Raw genomic sequence first — 21,002 nt, 5'->3', positions numbered from 1 at the left:
GTCTTGGCAGATGAGCTGTTAATCATTCACTCAAATAACCAGTTATGGACAATCAACCAATGACAGGCTGTGGATTTGAGACCCTTCATTGATGGCTATGGAACTGGCCGCTTACCTTCTGACCGGCGATGACCACGTGGTCGCCCAGCTGGATGCCCATGGTGATGAGCTGGAGCCGAGCCTTGTCGGAGAGGCCTGATGGATCTTGGGCAGGGAGGGTCAGGGGGGCGCAGGGCCGGGGAAGGGCCTCTCTCAGCAGGCTGCGCAGCTCCTTGGCCAGGGTGGCGGCGTCCGCCATCTCCAAGAGCATGTCCAAGGGCTCGGATACCACGTCGGCCGGGCACTGGCCCCTCTCGTTCTGGGGGAAGAGACATGGGGCAAGAAGAGGAAAATAAATGAGGGTACAGAGAGAGGGAGAAAGACAGGGAGAGAATAAAAAATAATAGAAGAGAGAGTCAACACTGAAGTAGACTGATTTATCCCCAGCTGATTTATAAAATAGCAGCTGTCTGTGGTAATAGAGCAAAAATGAGCCTTCAAAAAAGTTAACAACAACGTCACTTCATGAGACTGGTGGTTCTACTTAGGTCTGGAAAGCTCAAGTTTGGACTTGATTACCACCAATACCAACGAAAATACACCCTATCGGTGTTTCATGTGCAGTACATTGACGCGTTCAGTGAAATGGCTAAGCCTCAGAGATCCTCATAACTGTCAGAGAGACAGTCAGAGCACTGAGGTGTCAGAGGAGAGATGGCTTCAGAGGTGTAATAGACGAGGGAGGGCGTTTGAATTGGTGCTGCTGAAGTAATTGGGACCTCACTCACCCACCCCTCTGGAGGGGCGAGTGGTTCTTTATGAATTGTCAAAGGAGCTCTCTGCAAGAGCCTGCCTTTCACACTGTGCTAATGGACACGATGCTGATTGATGTATATGTGTAATGTCTGTCGATATGATATGAATGTTATATAAGTAATTTATCATGTTGTTGTACAAAAGCATATCCTTAGTGCATTAAGGTCTTTGGAGATAGAAGAGTGTGTGTGTGTGCCTTCAGAAAGTATTCACACCCCTTGACCTTTTCAACATTTCGCTGCCAAAGGTGATTCTAACTTGTATTGACTCAGAGGGATGAATACTTAGTTATATTTTTTTCCTCCACTGACTGAGTATTTTGTGTAGATCATTGACAAATAAAGCTAATTAAATTCATTTCAATCCCACTTTGAAACAACAAAACGTGGAAAAAGTCAATGGGTGTGAATACTTTCCGAAGGAACTGTATGTGTGAGCTGGAATGTGTTTAAAGTCAGGCCATGGGTGTTAACGGAATGCTAGTTATGATGTGTTAAAAACAGCCCTTCAGGTGACCAGGAATGAATTTAAATGGCAGTGGGTGTGTGGCAGGTAGTCATTTTCTTCCAACCTTTAATTCAGTTCCATACTTTCATTCCTAGGAAAACCTTGACCTTGCCAGTGCAGCTCTTCTGTAATTTTATCTTTTACATTTCCAGCTGGGCACCTAGTTACCTACAGTAGCTGCTTTATTTGCAGACAGGTGTTAAGGAGAATCAACGGACCAATTAGCGTGTTAAGATATTTTCCAATGCAGTCATTTAGTGCTCAGAGGAGATGCGGTAAAGATAAAGCTCACGTATAATAACAAGAAAATACGGAACTTTGCAAAGTTAGCCTTCATTACAGTTATGTTCATACCACCTGGAGGGTGGCTGCCTAACATGTCATGTCTGGTTACAAGACTAACAACCAAAACAAATAGTTTGTTTATCTCTTGGCATCTGTTTCCGACAGCAACAGTTGCCATGGGCGGCGGTCAGGGCGAAACGGTCAGCTTCTCTAATTGGGAGAAGGGATTCTTTGCGACATGGGCAGTAGTTTGCCGAGGGGTTGTAAGGGTAGGTGGCTCGCGGTGGATGATAGCAGCAAGATAGCAAGTTGGACAGGCAAATCAAACCACGTCTTGAACCTTTATTAAAATGTGAAAGAGGGGCTAGTAGGCAGCCAACAGAGCCAGGACATACATTTGGACAGGCTTTTTCTCGTAACGGTGAGTAGCTCGGCAAAGAAGCAAGATAGCAATTTCGGCCACTGACTGATATGGTTCCTGTGCTAGTGCTAACAACTGACCTGGACCAGTTTCAGTCGAAAGCTGGCTAGCTAATGCTAGTCTGCACTAAATAGCTCATCAGAGAGATGGACACGTACACAGTAGCAACCATGTTGCTTTCCATTGTTAGATACAGTTGAAGTCGGAAGTTTACAGACACTTAGGTTGGAGTCATTAAAACTCGTTTTTCAACCACTCCACAAATCTCATGTTAAACTATAGTTTTGGTAAGTCGGTTAGGACATCTACTTTGTGCATGACACAAGTAATCTTTCTAACAATTGTTTACAGACAGATTATTTCACTGTATCACAATTCCAGTGGGTCAGAAGTTTACATACACAAAGTTGACTGTGCCTTTAAACAGCTTGGATAATGTCATGGCTTTAAAAGCTTCTGATAGGATAATTGACATCAGTTGAGTGAATTGGAGGTGTACCTGTGGATGTATTTCAAGGCCTACCTTCAAACTCAAGCCTCTTTGCATGACATCATTGGAAATATCAAAAGAAATCAGAAAAAATCTCAGAAATAAAATTGTAGACCTCCACAAGTCTGGATCAACCTTGGGAGCAATTTCCAAACAACTGAAGGTACCACGTTCATCTGTACAAACAATAGTATGCAAGTATAAACACCATGGGACCACGCAGCCGTCATACCGCTTAGGAAGGAGACGCGCTCTGTCTCCTAGAGATGAACGTACTTTGGTGCGAAAAGTTTAAATCAATCCCAGAACAACAGCAAAGGACCTTGTGAAGATGTTGGAGGAAACCGGTACAAAAGTATCTACACTTTGTGAAATATGCATCGCATCAGATCTCGACTGGCTGGTGATCTGTGCCAATGACCGAGCTATAACAAGCCCCCTGAAAAACAACCAACATAGAAATTAGAAACTGGTGGAAATAGCCAAAAGTCATTACACCAAAAAAGAGAGCAGAGCAGATAGCAGTGCCACCACTTCTGTCTGACTCCGGACTACACATTATCCTCAGTAATAGGAGTTCAAACCACATCCTGTCCTATGTCTTTACCTGCTCCTTCACCCTTTCCTTGTTGTCTGAATAAAAGTACAATGCATTCTCCTTCAAAATATGTTATAGAAAAAGGAGCAGACAAAATGTTCAACTTATATCAACAGTACGTTTCTTGACAGCTCATAGACTTAGTAACAGCTAGGTCAATTAGGAATAAAGAAAGGCAGCAATGTATTTTTGCCCTGCTTCCCTTTCATGCTTACGTATTAAGCTGGCGATTAATGTTTATGCCCTCTAGCACTGTCATAGTCTTGGATCTTTGTACTCCTTGGAGACCAAGTCTTGTTTTCGAGAGAGGTTGAAAAGTATAGCCAGTACACTGTGCCAAATCAAACATCAGTTTTCCTCGAAACTCTACTTGTGTAAGGAGCAGAATCGATTCACAGATACGCCAGCACTCTGCTGCCCTCATGTGATGAAATAAAACATATCCAATGATGCAGAATGGGCAAAATGATAGAGGCAAATCCATTTGAATGCAAATATGGACAACACTGGATGAGGGCGCATTGTCAATTTCACCTGGTGCAAGTCTCTATTCAAAGTAAATGTCAGAGTTAAATCAGGGAGCCACTGAAGCAAAGCCCTCAGCATGCACTTTGCAGTGCTACAGAGACAAAAAGCCTCAGAGTGAGCCTATATGAGAAAGCACTTTGTCTAAGATGAGAGGGGAAATTCAAAGCACATTGAAGACATTGGTATTCCAAACGAATGCCTGTTTAGTGTACTGCGTCAACTGAGGCCAAATGGTAAATGTGATACACAAAAACTTGTTCCCCCAATCAAAAGCCCCAGATTAACACAGAGGTTGGCGCTAAAATAAAAGTTAGGCTACCGCACACAGGGCTAGCGCAGCAAACACAGGCTACGGCTGAGGACACAAACAAGTACGAGAAGTCTGCTACGCCCTCTGCAGAGCCATCAAACAAGCAAAAGGACAATCTAGGAACAAGGTTGAATCCTATTACACAGGCTTTGACGCCTGACGCATGTGGCAGGGGCTACAGTGCATTACAGATTAGAAAGGAAGACCCAGCCGTAATCTGTCCAATGATGCCTTTCTACCAGATGAACTCAATGCATGCTTTAAAAAAATGCAAAACTCTTGAGCCGTGCACAAGGGCAACGGCTGACCCAGGGGACTGGGTGATCTAGCTCTGCGAGGTCGACGTGAGTAAGGTTTTTAATGAGGTTAACAGGCGTAAGGCAGCAGGGCCGGAAAGTATAGCAGGGCTCATTCTCAGAGCATGTGCAGAACAGCTGGCAGGCATATTCACGATCATCTTCATCGACGGATCTGCAATGGAGAAGGTCGAGACCTTCAAGTTCCTGTGTCCAAATCACTAAGGACTTAAAATGGTCCACACACACGCAATCAGTCGTAAAGAAGACGTGACAGTGCCTCTTCCCCCTCAAGAGGTTGAAAAGATTTGCCATGGGCCCTCAAATCCTTAAAAAGTTATACAGCTGCACCATTGAGAGTATCTTGACTGGCTGCATCACTGCTTGGTATGGCAACTGTACCGCCCTCAATTGCATGGTGCTTACAGAGGGTGGTGCGGACAGCCCAGTACATTACTGGAGCTGAGCTCCCCGCCATCCAGGACCTCCATATCAGGCGGTGTGAAAGGAAGGCCCAGAACCCATAGACTGTTCGCTCTGCTTCCACAGAGCAAGCGGTACTGGAGCAACAAGTCTGACACCAACAGGATCCTGAACAGCTTCTACCCTCAAGCCATAAGCTAAATATCTACCAAAATGGCTACATGGACTATCTGCATTGACCCTTTTAGTTTGTTTATATTTTTGCACTGTCGCTATGAACACTCACTCTATGCACACTCTACACACTCACTCCCAAACACTGACACTCCAACACACACAAACACTTCATTTGCTCACACACACAAATTCATACTGACCTAACACACATCAACACACACTGGCATACGCTTCTGCTACTCTGTCAAACATCCTGATGCCGAGTCACCTTACCCCTATACATTTCTACCTCTATCACTCCAGTATCCCTGCACATTATTAATATGGTATTGGCACTGACCATGGAACTGACAACGTATAGAGCTTACTTACTTTCTTGTGTTCTTATTTCTATTTCTCGTTTGCTTTTGTTCTGCTTGACTTGATCTATTTTTATAGTACAATTGATATTGATTACTGCATTGTTGATAAATAACAACAAGAAAAGGTATTACACTGCACTTGTGCACATGGAAAAAAAAAACGTGAAACTACAGAGGAAGGATAAGCTCCACGCTCCCTGCCCCCCAAAAATAGGCAGAACTACAACGTACAGTTAACAATCATTGTCATCCTCCTCGGGTATGTTATTGGAAGTATACCCATGAAGCTACACTTCTTGATGAACTCTACCTTTCTAATTGACAGATTGTGATCGGGGCTCGGAGAGATGATTACGAACTTCAAAATTGCCAAGCCTGTGCCTTTCACAACATGAATGAACTCCCATCACCTCTCTCGCAGATCTCGCTGAATAACAATGTGCTGTGGTGAGTCACAAGCCTTACTGAATCAAACAGAGGGGATGGCAGTATGGAGGACTAACACAGGAGCTTTTCTTCAAATAAGATTTATAGGGACAGGACAGTAGAGTGGGAGGGGGTGAGAACGTATATCCTCCGCCTACATCTCTGCAATCAAAGTGTTTTCTACTGCATTTTTTTTATTCACTTTTTTTGTTTTTTGATAAGTTGTTGAGAGATGAACTGTAATACCTGGTTGTGATCCACGGAATTGCAGGACTGATTATGGCAAGTCTGTTTTGTTTTGGCTTGGCAAGCTAATATAGCTAGCTAATATGATTTGAATTATGCAACACCAGATTAACAGCATCAGTTTTTTGGCCACCTGCCCCGGTTCCTAGAGGGAAGTGGACTGCGGTGTGAGGGGATGCAGAAGCTCGCCTCATAGGGGGGCTTTTCCAGATTACTGCTGAGGTGTGATGGTCTTACTTATGCTTTTCAGTCGTCGAAGCATCACCCAGGTGGGTGCTACATTTCAGTAGTGGACGATCCAGCCTACCTACAGAAGAGGGACTGCGAACATCGAAGACGACAAGGTACCCGATGAAGAACGCTGTGGCCTGTTTGTCAGATGTTTCTACCTCCCAGCGTGGCTGTTCCATATATGCTCCCTCCGCTCAAGATACTACCTTTTCGAACTGCCTACCTTCTAAAGCTGTGGAAGGCCATCACCGAAGAACTGCCAGATCAAAATGACTTAGATTCTACTTGTAATGAAAAGTGATATATAGAACAAGTCTATTATTATTTATACTATACAAGTAGTGTCATCGGGGTATGGGCTGGGCATCTGAAAGAGTGCAATCAACCAATCAATCAATCGTTTTCATTTGACCTTGACAACATTTTTACGCAAACATATTGCCTTGAACATTCCCTCGCACCGTTACCTCTACCTGAGAACCAACCAAAATGTTTCTCGATAGCTAAAGACTGAGCCACAGAGACTCTTTACTTGTCCCCCCTCTGGGCCTTAAACGCTTAAACAGGAGTCGCAGGTTGTTCGAGACACAGCGGGCTTTTTAGCCGGGGTAAATAATATCAACAATGAAAATTAATCTGGTGTTGCGTTCCTCTCCACTCGCACGAGGGGGTGTAAAATTGGTTTAGGAGATAAATTAGTGCTGTTAATTTGCAGGAAAAACCTGCGGGAGAGAACTGAATGAGAGTTGGGGAGGGTAAAGCGAAGAAGCGAGAGTTGGGCATAGGAGGGATGTGTGACACCTTCAGTGGCGAAGAAACACACATCTGCTCGACGGAGTCTTTGTGTCACAAGGATTGCACATTCCTGAGGGGTATAATTTCGAGAGAGTGGGGAATGAGCGGAAAGGAGGTGTGACGGTATGTGTGACTGTGTGTGGTGTGTATATTCATTTACTATGACTATACATGAGTGGAATGGAGAACATCCATGCGTAGAAATGCAGACTTTCTATATGAATGAGAAGGCATGTGTAGTATGTGTGTTTGCGTGTGAGTGTGTATTTCAATAAAACCCACTCCTATAAATCAAGCCAGCACTGTGTTTATGGTAAAATGGTAGTAAAGTGGTCTTGAGTTGTGTTTTACATTAGTCAAATGTGAGGAGAGACAGCTGAACAGCCTCTAAGCTAGTTAGGTAGGTGGTACCAGGTAGCTAGCTACCAGCTAAGTTGAATTATGTTACAGGAAGAAAAAGGTACCCATTGACACCACATTTCCCAGGCAAATGTACAGCACAGAGCGATTTAGGTTCTCTGTTGAAAGTGTCTGGGAAATCAGCCCTAAGTGTTTATCCAAGGGGAAGAGCAATTTGGGGAACATACCCTGAAGGTGGGGTTAGCTCCCAGTTCTAGCAGACACTTGACTGCGGAGGAGCACAGGTTGGAGGCGGCAATGTGCAGGGCCGTGCCGAAGTCAAAGTCACTGCAGGTGGTGTCTACCTCTGAAACAAGTTCATAGATCCAATCAAATTAGATTAAATAACACTTCATTGTCTGCTTTTGCAGAAATGTGCTTTATCTCAATGCTTCATCATCACAAGAAGACAAAAAGTTTAAGGAGAGAGAGAGGTGTGCCATGCTGAAAGTCAGCAAATTGTATTTAGTTATTATTTATTTGAACAGACAACAGTAAGTGTGGTCTATTTACTGTTTGTGTCTGTTTATTCAGTATATTTGAAAAAGAATGTAAGAGTCTTACACTCTAGGAGCTCAGTGTTTGTCATTATACCTTGACAGACACAGTCTGTTGAAAGATTGGTTATAAAATGATTGCGTCTGAGCTCAGAGAGTGTGCAGCTCTCCTTTTCTTTTTCATGTGTTCTACTCTGCTAGTTAGCACCTCGCCTAAACAGGTGTGCGTTTTTTGTTGCCTACAGATTATTCAGCATATTTGCCTACACAAGTACTCCCTTTGCACACACTGTATGAGTGTACTATTCTGAAAACTGGAAGCTTGAATCCTTATTTTTTGAGATCATGTGAGTGTGGTTGCAGGGCACAAAGTATCAAATGACAGTGTTGGTAGTAAAGTTTCTTTCCCTTTGTAGCATTCTCTCCAGTTATCTGTTCCACAATTTATCTATCCAGCCCAAAGTGTCTCCCCTCTCTTATCCCCCCCACCACCTACTCCCCTCTCTCCCCCATCTCCACTTTCCTCACCCCCGGGCTGGGAGGCGTGCAGAACCACCCGGATGAGCTGGGGCACATCGAAGTAGGCGGCGTAGTGCAGGGCACTCATGTTGGTCCACCGCGACCGCAGACCAGGCTCTGCCCCCAGGGACAGGAGTTGCTGGGCGAAGCTGGCCGCCATGTCTGCGTCACCTAAGGGGACAGACAGACGGTCAATGGCTGCCAGAACACTACAGTACACAATGTCAGGGCAGACTTTAAGCCTTTCAAACAATATTTCTCACAGACAGAAAGACAGCGAGAGAGAGAGACAGATGGTCAATGGCTGCCAGAACAATACAGTACACAATGTCAGGGCAGACTAAGCCTTTCAAACAATATTTCTCACAGACAGAAAGACAGCGAGAGACAGATGGTCAATGGCTGCCAGAACACTACAGTACACAATGTCAGGGCAGACTTTAAGCCTTCAAACAATATTTCAGACAGACGGACGGACAGACAGACGGACAGTCGGTCGGTCAATGGCTGAACACTACAGTACACAATGTCAGGGCAGACTTTAAGCCTTTCAAACAGTATTTCTCATAGACAGAGAGACAGAGAGAGAGAGAGAGACAGACAGACAAACAAGACACTCAATCACATGCAGGCACACACATATATACACTACCCTCTACTCACCTATGCCGGGTGCCCCCGCCTTGCAGCAGTAGTGCAGGAGGCTCATGTCGGTCAAGCCATCTCGGTCATTCACACCACAGCCTCTCTTTAGGATCTAACAGTGGTGCAACGATAAGCATCACTGCTATGTCTAAATAGTCAGTTAGCTATGTGCAACATAGATCTAATAATAGCCATGAAAACCTAGAAATGTCTGAGACCAAGGGATTTTACAGCACTGAACCGATACTAACTTCAGAAGCTGGAAACCCAAACAAAGGTGGCTATCACTTTTGTTGTGGGAAGTCATTTGTGAGGTCTTTTTTTTTTTTTTTTGCAGTGCTATGTTATCACTAAAGCAAGTTGTAAGCTTTGGAATTCATAAAGAAATGTCCACCTGCCTGAATGCTAAATTTCCCTAAGGACAGAGGCAGAGTTGTTCCCTTTCTCAGGGGGTCAATTATCCAGTTGCCACACTATCTAGAGAAAGTAATTAAAAAAATGGGGGGGCAGGGGAAATCTGGCGCAACACTGAGCACTAAGACATGGGGAAGAGAGAGATTACGTTTGATTTCAAGATCAGAGCTCACTGTACTGTATAGTATGTTGCAGTATTTAAATCAATACAAATGTTTTCCACAGGTGATTAGCTACACTGAATAGTTATTTTATCATACAAATTAACGTTTTTGTGTAAAAAATATGTCTGATTGTGGCTGACTGATGCCGGATTCAAACTATAGACCTAAATCGAGCAAAACGAGACGTACTGGCTTGGCCTAGTTACGCATGGACAATGGGAAAATAAAATATTGACGCCAAGGTCAGCTCCATAGTGTGAATCAGGCATTAGTGTCGTCATTGACAATGTCCTTTGTGTTGTCTCTTTGTCTACAACCCCAGGAGGTTGAACAAATGGGTTATCTTAATGAACTAACCTGGAGAGATATTAAGTATATGTCCCAAATGTCACCCTATGCCCTTGATATAGTGCACTACTTCTGACCAGAGCCCTGAGGGCACTAAATAGGGAAGACGGATACATTTGGAACACAAACTAGGTGTAATGGAGGAATAAGGGTCACCTCATTTCCGATCAGGCTGATATTCTTCTGGACCTGGGGCACCCACTGCCTGAGTACGGCGAACAGCTCCGGTACCGTGGTGCTGGACTCAAACAGCACCTCCCTGCACTGGGGCTCCTCGGGGTCAAAGAAGGAGAACTCTGGAGGGAACGAGAGCAAAAACAGAAAGACACTTTTCATCCTGTCACTTGCAATGAGACCTGGGGTGTATTCACTAGGAACCAAATTAAAGCAAATGGCCGAAACGGGGAGAGACTAACCTGAACTTGTCTAATGAGATATGCTCCATTTTGTTATGGTTTGCAACTGTGTGCATTAATGAATACACCCTGGGTTCAAATAGTAATTCAAATCATTTCAAATATTTAATTTGGGCTTGATAGAGGATGTTTGGCAAAATGGAAGTAATAGAAAAGTCACAAAAATGCAAACCCCGCCCATCTGCCACTCAAGACAGGGTACAACAAATGCTAAAAATATATATTAACGATTGCGATTAATATTTAAACCCAGGTCTGCTTGCAATTAATACATGTAGTCAGTAGACTGTACGTGTGCATACAATAAGTGAAACCTACAACCAAGGCAATATGAAATGACACGAATAGAGCAGATGAGATTCCTTATTCTACTACTATTATTCTACAATGCCAGGCAGCTTTGTACTACACAATATAGTTATATCTGAACATCCCACAACATTGTGCTCTGGTGAATGTAGCCCCGGAGTTGCAAGCACCATGCTCTAACCAACTGTGACATCTGAATCACAGAAGAACCTGGGTGGATGAGAAAAGAGCCATGATGCCACCATCACTTACTTGCACTTGTCTTTTCTTACTACCACTGACTGCGGCAAGTAAGGTTTTAATTGCAATGGCTTTGATAGGTGGTTGTCTTATCAACCTTAGTTGAAAACACTGACTAAGTCGCTCTAAATAAGATCTTGGTTTGGTTAACTTCTTTGGGAAAGGGGGGCAGTATTGAGTAGCTTGGATGAATAAGGTGCCCAGAGTAAACTGCCTGGATAGAAAACACTCTAAAGTTTCCAAAACTTTACGGCGAAAGCAGACTTTGCTAGGTCAGCGCCTAGCCACAGAAAACCATACAGCCATTTTCCAACCAAGGAGAGGTGTCACAAAAGTCAGATGTAGCGTTAAAGTTAATCACTTACCTTTGATATTCATCTGATGGCACTCCCAGGTCTCCATGTTAGACAATAAATGTTTATGTCCAAATACCTCCTTTTTGTTCACGCATTTAGTCCAGTAATCCAAATGCACAAGGCGCAGGCACTTAGTTCAGGCGAAAAGTCAAAACATTTCTATGACACTTCGTAGAAACATGTCAAACGATGTATATAATCAATCTTTAGGATGTTTTTAACATAAATCTTCAATAATGTTTCAACCGGACAATTACTTTGTCATTAGAAATGAAAGGGAACGGAGCTTGCACTCTTTAAGCCAGACCCCTGGTTCAAACAGCTCTTATTCGCTCTCCTTTCATAGTAGAAGCCTGAAACAATGTTTTAAAGACTGTTGACATCTAGTGGAAGCCATAGGAAGTGCAATCTGACCCCATTTACACTGAATATTGGATAGGCAATCACTTACAAAAACTACAAACCTCCGATTTCCCACTTCCTGGTTGGATTTTTCTCAGGTTTTCACCTGCCATATGAGTTCTGTTATACTCACACACATCATTCAAAAAGGTTTAGAAACTGAGTAGCAGGAAGTTTACTCTGGGCACGCTCTTCATCCGGACGTGATAAATACTGCCCCCTATCCCAAAGGCACAGTCAACTTAGTGTAAACTTCTGAGCCACTGGAATTGTGATGCAACGCAAAAGTGAAATATTCTGTCTTTAAAAAATTGTTGGAAAATGTACTTGTGTCATGCACAAAGTAGATGTCCTAACCGACTTGCCAAATCTATAGTTTGTTAACAAGAAATTTGTGGAGAGGTTGAAAAACGACTTTTAATGACTCCAACATAAGTGAATGTAAACTTCCGACTTCAACTGATAATATATATTGTGGCAGACCAGGGGGTTTGGTCAAGATGCTTACACAGATCAGACATGGACAGAGTAGGATTAGCTCGGTTTCAAGGATGCCTATTTAAATAATAAATCATAAGAAAAGGATAGGTCTCCCCCATGAGACCCTCTCCGGGATACCCTCTTCTGGGCTCAGGGTCTTGCTGTATCCTGTCAGGCACAAAAACTGAACTCCCTCCTTTTAGCTCGGGCACCGTCTCCAACTCCACGGAAGTCATCTTTCTTCACCTAGTCCCTCTCCTTGTGTGCTGCCCTTCTGGCAGCTTTATGGGACTCGTACAGCTGGTGAGCAATGAGCCCTTGATTACCCACCAACCACAATCAGCCTCAATTAGTCCTGGCCGGAGAGCCCGTCGAGACCTGGCACGTCCAGCAGAGGGGGCCATCACCTCGTGATGTAGACTCCGTCTGCCACCAGGCCTCAACGAGTCTCCCTGTGGTGGCTGACCTGCTCTACGCCAAAATAAATACATAAATATTTATTATTTTTTGTACATGTTTTTTTCTTCATATTTTCAAACAGTCCATTTATATTTTCCAATGGGGCAATACATTTGGTTGAGGTTTTTGTGCTTTGTTTCAAAAACAAGGACATTTCTAAGTGACCCCAAACTTTTGAACAGTATTGTATGTATTGTAAAAAATATTATCTTTGAGAACTATCACCAAAATAAAAACTAGACAGTCAGGGAGAATCTAAAATTAAAGAAAAGGCATGGCATGGGGCCTCCATTGATTTTGTTACAATGTTTGAGTCACTCAGATAGCATAAGAACACGGCATAAGCCATGGCAAAATGTTTAGAATTACTGGAAATGTGCTTTAAACAGCACATTTTCACTCAGCCCCATGGCAAAATGTGTAGAATTGTAGGGAATTGGCTTCTAAACTGCAAAGTTGTCTCTGCGGCTAAGAGAAGGGCCTCTAAAGGGTCGGAGATGGCGTCGTTGGCCACACCCACTACAACGCTGATTTGTCTAATACTACGTATACTACAGTGGTTCCTCCTTTAAAAGTTGTGAGCTTGCGCCGTGGGACTTAGAGATAATTTGTGATTTAGTACTGTACCCTGTGTCACCACTTCATTGCTCCAGATCTGCGCAAGGGGGAGTTAGAGCACTGATTATGCTTTTGAGTCCTACTGTGTCTCTAACTGACAATGACTGGGCGACAAACCTAAATAGAAACTGATAATTGTGCACAACTTCAGTATTACTTACTAAAACTGTTTTTACACTAAGGTTGTTATTCTTTTATTTTGTTAGGATTATTTTGCTCTTACTGTAGTAGTGTAGGCCACTTCCGACCGGTCACGTTGTACAGCGCCTGAGTGGTGCAACGGTCCAAGACACTACATAGCAAGCTGTGTTGCTAAAGATGCTGGTTCAATACCGGTGCCGGCCTCGACTGGGAGACCCATGAGATGACTGTAGGTTTTTCTCCCTTTAGAAACAGAAATAATTCTAAATAACAAATCTTTATGCTTTAATTAATAAAATAATGATAAAAATATTATTGCAAAATGCAGATGTTTATTTAGTTATGGATCCATAACGAATTACTATGGGAATAAATATCACTGAATTACAGAAATATCCTCCAATCCTCTATATATAATTTTGGGGGAGAGTCACGTCAGATTTATCGATATACTGTAGGCCTACCGTAGATGACATGAGTCTCACTAGTGTTGAGTGAATGTGTTGTTAAAAGTGGTGTAGCGCTTATTTATTTAAAGTGCATATTGAAGTTAGAAGCAATAGGATTTGAAGTAATAGCCTACAACTATTTTAGCACCGTTTTGCGCTGGTCTGAGACAAGCATGGGGACTGGTCTTGATAAATCAATGAGATTTTTATTTTCACTGAATCTACATTTGCGTATTGGTTGGACTACAATTATACAATTAGGGTGTAGAAATGTTATGCTCTTAGTGTAACCTTTATTTAACTAGGAAAGTCAGTTAAGAACAAATTCTTATTTACAAGGACAGCTTACTCCTTCCTCCCTGTCGGGGAATTGAACCCCGGTCTCCCGCGTGCCCTGCCCACACGACACAGGAATTCTTTAGCAAAATAGCCCAGTACTGTACTCCCGACCGTCACGCTGTACAGTGCCATATTTTCCATTCTATCCAAACGGAAACCAAGTGGGTTTTTCGTTTTTCTTGGAATAGAAACACCATAGTATTGATCATGTTAATTAAGCAGGTAATAGTCAAAGGTTTGGACACACCTACTCATTCCTGGGGTTTTCCCTTTGTTTTTACATTGCAGAATAATAGTGAAGACATCACAACAATTAAATAACATATATGGAATTAGTTAAGAACAAATTCTTATTTTTAAGGACAGCCTACTCCTTCCTCGCCGTCGGGAAATTGAACCCCAGTTTACCGCGTGCCAGCATTCTCTAGTACAGCCATTATTGAAGGCTATCAAATGCTTCTCAAAGATGCCCTCTGGTGGTCAAACTAGCACTAATTATTTTATTTATTTTATTTAACCTATATTTACCAGGAAGGGCTCATTGAGATTTTAAAACTCTTTTTCAAGAGCGTCCTGGCCAAGATAGGCAGCACCAAGTCATTACAAAAATTACAGACAAACAACATGAACAACTAAAAGTAATCTAGTAAAAACCATAGAATTCACAAGAGTATAACAAAATCAAAAACAGCAAATTAAAAACATTGACAGGTCAGGGAATCAGGCTCAAGATCATTCATCAGTGATTTAAAAATACCAATCGGGACAAGTTCTTCGAGTTTAAAAGTATTTTGTAAGGCGTTCCAAGACAATGGCGCAGAGTTCATAAAATCCCTTTTACCAAATTCAGTTCGGACATTTGGAACAGTTAGCAGGATAAAGTCCAGCGAACGAAGAGAGTACCCACCACATTTCTGAACAATAAAAATGCCAAAATAAAAAGGTAGTAAACCCAAAACGGCTTTGTAAATAAAAGTATACCCGTGCCTGAGCATACGACTGACTAGAGAAGGCCAGCCAACCCTGGAATACAAAGTGCAGTGGTGCGTAAGGGTTTTGCAGTTTAAAATAAATCTCAAAGTGCCATGGTAAAGGGTGTCAATTGATCTCAAACACTGAGCGGAAGCATTCATATATAAAACAGGCCTTATTCCTAAAATAAAATCCCAATTTCAGCTTCAATTATTTTGTAAGTTGTTGAATATGCAATTTAAAAGAGAGGCCGTCATCAATTAAAATTCCAAGATATTTATATGAGGTTACAACCTCAATCTCCTTGCCCTGACAGGTAGTAATAGGTGAAAGGTTCAGAGGTCTATTTCTTGCTTTAGAAAACACCATTAGTTCAGTCAGTATTGAGGATAAGCTTCAATTGACACAAAGTATGTTGAACAGTATAAAAAGCGGTTTGCAAGTTCTGGAAGGCTCTTGCAAGAAACGAGGTACAACAGTAAATAACAGTATCATCAGCATAAAAATGAAGTTGCGCATTTTGGACATTTTTGTCTAAATCATTTATATAAATAGTGAATAAGAGAGCACCAAGTACAGAGCCTTGGGGCACACCATTAAAGACAGACAATTTAACAGACATAAGCCCATCAAATTGAGTGCACCGAGTTCTATCAGACAGATAGTTAGCAAACCATGCAACTGCATGCTCTGAAAGACCTACACTCGACAATCTCTGCCTTAGTATAGCATGATCAACTGTATCAAAAGCCTTAGAGAGATCAATAAAAAGTGAGACAGTGCTGTTTTTTGTCAAGGGCTTCAGAGATATCATTTAAAACCTTCATGACTGCTGTAATTGTGCTATGCTTCTTCCTGAAACCCGATGGTAAATAAAATCGCTTTTAGCTGTTCACTCACAAGGGCTTCAAGTATTTTCACCAGGGGTAATGGTACCAGCGGTTCACACTTAAATAACGTGCCATAAATATATACATTTTTTGGAGGCAATAGTACCATGAATTTCATTGTCGGACACGGACAAATGGTACACCATACAACTCACAAGGCCCAGATGCTTATTTTGGTACAACTTGTGTCCATATCAGACAAACACGCATATTTATTGAAAATTTTCTTTGATTTTGCCTTTTAAGAAGTCTGGAGAGCCGTAGAGACAATATACATCGTTTGGATTGCCCCGGTCGAGACTCATTCAATGGTATCTTGCAGTTCACTCTACCTCACACAGAAGTTTGTCTATAGCTGTTGACATCACATGAGCCTCTCTGAGCCAATGAAAATGTACAAAGCACACTTATGAAACGAGGTGGTGTAGTACCACTTATGTCCCCTGGATGGCAGTATAATACACACCATTGAAATCACCACAGCGAGCTGAATCCAGCCATTTTTCAGATATACAGTATATGTCAGACTTATAGTTTTTGTTTTAATAGATCCATTCATATTTGTCAGCTCAGTGTGGTTTTAAGGATTATATTAACAATCAAAGGATGTATGTACTCTGTGTGTGTGTGTGTGTGTGTATGTGTGTGTGTGTGTGTGTGTGTGTGACTGACATTTGTATGCCTTTGAGTGTGTGCATTACATTTTTTTACGTGTAGGCCTAATGAAATGTTTCAAATGCACTTTAATCTTTCAATACACTTAGATCTGAATTTCATGTGATGTTGTGTTTCCTTACCGCAGTCAGTGGGCATGGGGGCCGAGGCCACCTGGTGGATGGTGGGGCGCGCTACACCACTGTGGGACAACGTGCTGTGACGGCCCAGGTCAGTGTCCCCCTCTGAAGACTCTGGCACCGGGACATCCTCTTTGGTCATCTCCCACCCAGGGCCTATAGACACACAGACAAGAGCAGAGTAATAAATACAGGTCATGATAATCTACCAATCAATCAAAAGTTTTAGGCTACATCAGCAGTTATCACATGTGCTGTGCTGTACATTACAGATGACTTGTCAGACCAGAAGAAAAAACACCATTGGCCTACATGCTACTTTGTGACTGATTGTGATAAAAAACTGATAGCCCCCTGAGCTAAAGCCCAGACACTAGCTCAGATCTTACCATCAGAATCCATCTAGCCTAGTACCATTTCATCATCATTGCTATCAAAGCAGAACATAAATGAGAAAATGGATGGCAGGCAACGGCATGCAAATAAAAAGGTCTGATTCTCCTAAACGAATGGCCTATCCATTTATATGCACAATTACTTTTCTAACAGGAATTCTAAAAGGTTTTAGAAGGTCACCTGGTCCAAGTCCAACACCACTGCATGGATTTTGGGCCACACCTGTCTTAAAAAAATATATACTTAGTGGAAACGTTCAACCACTACACATTCTGTGGTTGTTTATGTTGGATTAAAAACCATGTTAGAAAATGTGGTTGTATAACTACAGGGTCCTTTCCAACTGACTAGATTAAAAAAGAGCTACTGTGTACTATTATACCACAATTCCGGTTTCAACAGAATTAATAGTGGAAAATAGGGATATGTAAGCCCTCGTGTAGAGCAGACCCATTTAATAGTGCTGACTCCAACCAACAGCACATACAGTGAGCTCCAAAAGTATTGGGACAGGGATACATTTTTGGTTGTTTTGTTTTGGCTCTGTACTCCAGCACTTGGGACTTGAAATGATATAATGATAACAAGATTAAAGTGCAGGCTATCTTCATCCATATCGGGTGAACCATTTAGGAATAGTCCCCTCATTTAAGTCGACCGAAAGTATTGGGACAAATTCCCATATGTGTATTAAAGTATTCAAAAGTGTAGTATTTGGTCCCATATTCCTAGTGCGCAATGATTACATCCATCTTGTAAATCTTCAAACTTGTAGGATGCATTTGCTGTTTGTTTTGGTTGTGTTCCAAATTATTTTATGCCCAATAGAAATTAACTCTGTAATGTATTGTGTGATTTCGGAGTCACTTTTATTGTAAATAAGAATAAAACATCAAATTGTATTCGTCACATGCGTGGATTTCACCTTAGAGTGAAACGCTTACTTACAAGCCCTTAACCAACAATGCAGTTAAGAAATAAGAATATATTTACTTTACTAAACTAAATAATAAATAAAGAGCAACAATGAAGAGTAGCGAGTAGCTGTTAATCTATGTTCTTAGATTAATGAGGATGCTTAATTCATGAATTACAGATAGTACTGAATGAATGGGGAATAATGACGTGTGAGAAAGTTAGCATACCCCCAAGACATGCTAAACTATCACCATTACAATAACAGGGGAGGTTAGCATGTCTTGGGGGTATGATACTTGTGCTTCTGTAATTGTCTTACTCATCATGACTCATTTCAGCACTACTTTAGAAGGTCACTTTACAAATTAACTTGATTAACTTGTACCCCGTACATTGACTCGGTACCAGTACCCCCCGTGTATAGCCTTGTTATTGTTATGTACATGTATTGTGTTACTTTTTGATAGATTTGTTTTTCTTTCACTTAATGTTTATTTAGTAAATCTTTTATTAACCCAATTTCTTGAACTGTTGGTTAAGGGCTTGTAAGTAAGCATTTCACGGTAAGGTCTACAACTATTGTATTCGGCGCATGTGGCAAATAAAATTTGATTTGACTTTTCGTAATCATTATAGCATCCACATTGTAAATGGGGAATGCACCAATCCTCTCCAACCTGGCATGGTATAATTTGATATGGAACCTTTTCTTATTTTCAATTCAAATATAAGTGTATTTGTCGCGTGCGCCAAATACAACAGGTTACAGTGAAATGCTTACTTACAAGCCGTAACCAAGTGAAATGTATGTAAAAAAAAATATATAATAATTTAGATAAACAATATATAAGTAAAGAAATAAACATTTAAAAAACAGTAAAATGACAGTGAAAATAACAGTAGCGAGGCTATATACAGGTGGTACTGGTACAGTGTCAAAGAGCGGGGGCACCGGTTAGTCGGGCTAATTGAGGTAATTATTTTCAGTCTCCTGAGTGGGAATAGGTTTGTCGTGGCTTCTTCAAACTGTCTTGTGTTTGAACCATTCTAATTTGTTGTTGATGTGGACACCAAGGAACTTGAAGCTCTCAACCTGCTCCACTAGAGCCCTGTCGATGAGAATGGGTCGTGCTCGGTCCTTCTTCTCCTGCAGTCCACAATCATCTCCTTTGTCTTGATTACGTTGAGGGATAGGTTGTTATTCTGGCACCACCCGGCCAGGTCTCTGACCTCCTCCCTATAGGCTGTCTCGTCGTTGATCAGGCCTACCACTGTTGTGTCGTCTGCAAACTTAATGATGGTGCTGGAGTCGTGCCTAGCCATGCAGTCGTGGATGAACAGGGAGTACAGGAGGGGACTGAGCATGCACCCCTGAGGGGCTCTAGTGTTGGGGATCAGCGTGGCAGATGTGTTACTACCTACCCTACCCACTATGGTGTTGAATGCTGAGCTGTAGTCAATGAATACCATTCTCACTTAGGTGTTCCTTTTGTCCAGGTGGGAAAAGGCAGTGTGGAGTGCAATAGAGACTGCATCATCTGTGGATCTGTTTGAGCGGGATGCACATTGGAGTGGGTCTAGGGTTTCTGGGGTAATGGTGTTAATGTGAGCCATTACCAGCCTTTCAAAGCACGTCATGGCTACGGACGTGGCTACCTGCCAGTTGGTCAGCACATGCCCGGAGCACACATCCTGGTAATCCATGTGGCCCAGCGGCTTGTGAATGTTGACCTGTTTAAAGGTCTAACTCACATCAGCTATGGAGAGAGTGATCACACAGTCGCCCGAACAGCTGATGCTCGTCTCGAAGAACGCATAGAAGTGATTTAGCTCATTTGGTAGGCTTGTGTCACTGGACAGCTCGCAGCTGTGCTTCCCTTTGTAGTCTGTAATAGTTTGCAGGCCCTGCCACCTCCGACGAGTGTCAGAGCCAGTGTAGTTTGGTTCGATCTTAGTCCTGTATTGACGCTTTGCCTGTTTGATGGTTAGTCGGAGGGCATAGCAGGATTTCTTATAAGCTTCCGGGTTAAAGTCCCGCACCCTGAAAGTGGCAGCTCTAGTGGCAGCTTTAGCTCAGTGCGAATGTTGTCTGTAATCCATGACTTCTGGTTGGGGTATGTACGTACAGTCACTGTGGGATCGATGTACTTATTGATAAAGCCAGTGACTGATGTGGTGTACTCCTCAATGTCATCGGAAGAATCCCGGAACATATTCCAGTCTGTGCTAGCAAAACAGTCCTGAAGTTTATAATGTGCTTCATCTGACCACTTTTTTATAGACCGAGTCACTGATTCTTCCTGCTTTAATTTTAGCTTGTAAGCAGGAATCAGCTGGATAGAATTATGGTCAGATTTGTCAAATGGAGGGTTAGCTTTTGTTTGCCCTCTGGTTGTGCATTTAACATGCTGATAGAAATTAGGTAAAACTGAATTAAGTTTCCCTGCATTAAAGCTATTTGACAAAGAGGTAAAGTGATGGAGTGCTGCATCAGATGACCTGGCCTCCACAATCACCCAACCTCAACCCAATTGAGATGGTTTGGGATGAGTTGGACAGCAGAGCGAAGGAAAAACAGCCAACAAGTACTCAGCATGAGGGAACTCCTGCAAAACTATTGGAAAACATTCCAGGTGAAGCTGGTTGAGAGAATGCCAAGTGTGTGCAAGCCAAAGGGTGGCAATTTGAAAAATCTCAAATATTAAATATTATTTTGATTTGTTTAACACTTTTTTGGTTACTACATGATTCCCTGTGTTATTTCAAAGTGTTGATGTCTTCTATTATTCAACAATGTAGAAAATAGTAAAAAATAAAGAAAAACCCTTGAATGAGTTGTAGGTTTGTCCAAACTTTTGACTATTACTTGCTTAATTAACGTGATTAA

At 42.2% G+C, this 21,002-nt stretch overlaps 1 protein-coding gene across 3 annotated transcripts in view; it reads right to left on the bottom strand.

Moving 5' to 3' along the window:
* Positions 1 to 21,002, bottom strand: part of LOC110505243 (CAP-Gly domain-containing linker protein 4) — a 97,405-nt gene that overhangs the window by 66,906 nt on the left and 9,497 nt on the right. For 2 of the 3 annotated variants that reach the window (XM_021584347.3, XM_090220442.1), the window contains exons 2-7: positions 16,805 to 16,957; positions 10,093 to 10,232; positions 9,029 to 9,122; positions 8,375 to 8,536; positions 7,538 to 7,656; positions 116 to 358 (exon numbers count right to left, since the gene is read on the bottom strand). In XM_021584347.3, the coding sequence (XP_021440022.3) occupies positions 116 to 358; positions 7,538 to 7,656; positions 8,375 to 8,536; positions 9,029 to 9,122; positions 10,093 to 10,232; positions 16,805 to 16,943 (897 nt within the window). In that variant the 5' untranslated portion in view covers positions 16,944 to 16,957. Of the gene's footprint in view, positions 1 to 115; positions 359 to 7,537; positions 7,657 to 8,374; positions 8,537 to 9,028; positions 9,123 to 10,092; positions 10,233 to 16,804; positions 16,958 to 17,377; positions 17,420 to 21,002 lie in introns of all 3 variants that reach the window. The other variant, XM_090220441.1, reaches the window with a different exon arrangement.

The sequence above is a fragment of the Oncorhynchus mykiss genome, chromosome 25 (genome assembly GCF_057628025.1).
Source record: "Oncorhynchus mykiss isolate SJ-2025 chromosome 25, ASM5762802v1, whole genome shotgun sequence".
Lineage (NCBI taxonomy): Eukaryota > Metazoa > Chordata > Actinopteri > Salmoniformes > Salmonidae > Oncorhynchus > Oncorhynchus mykiss.
The sequence above is the reverse complement of the archived record's forward strand: the minus strand, read 5'-3'. Positions and strand labels throughout refer to the sequence as shown.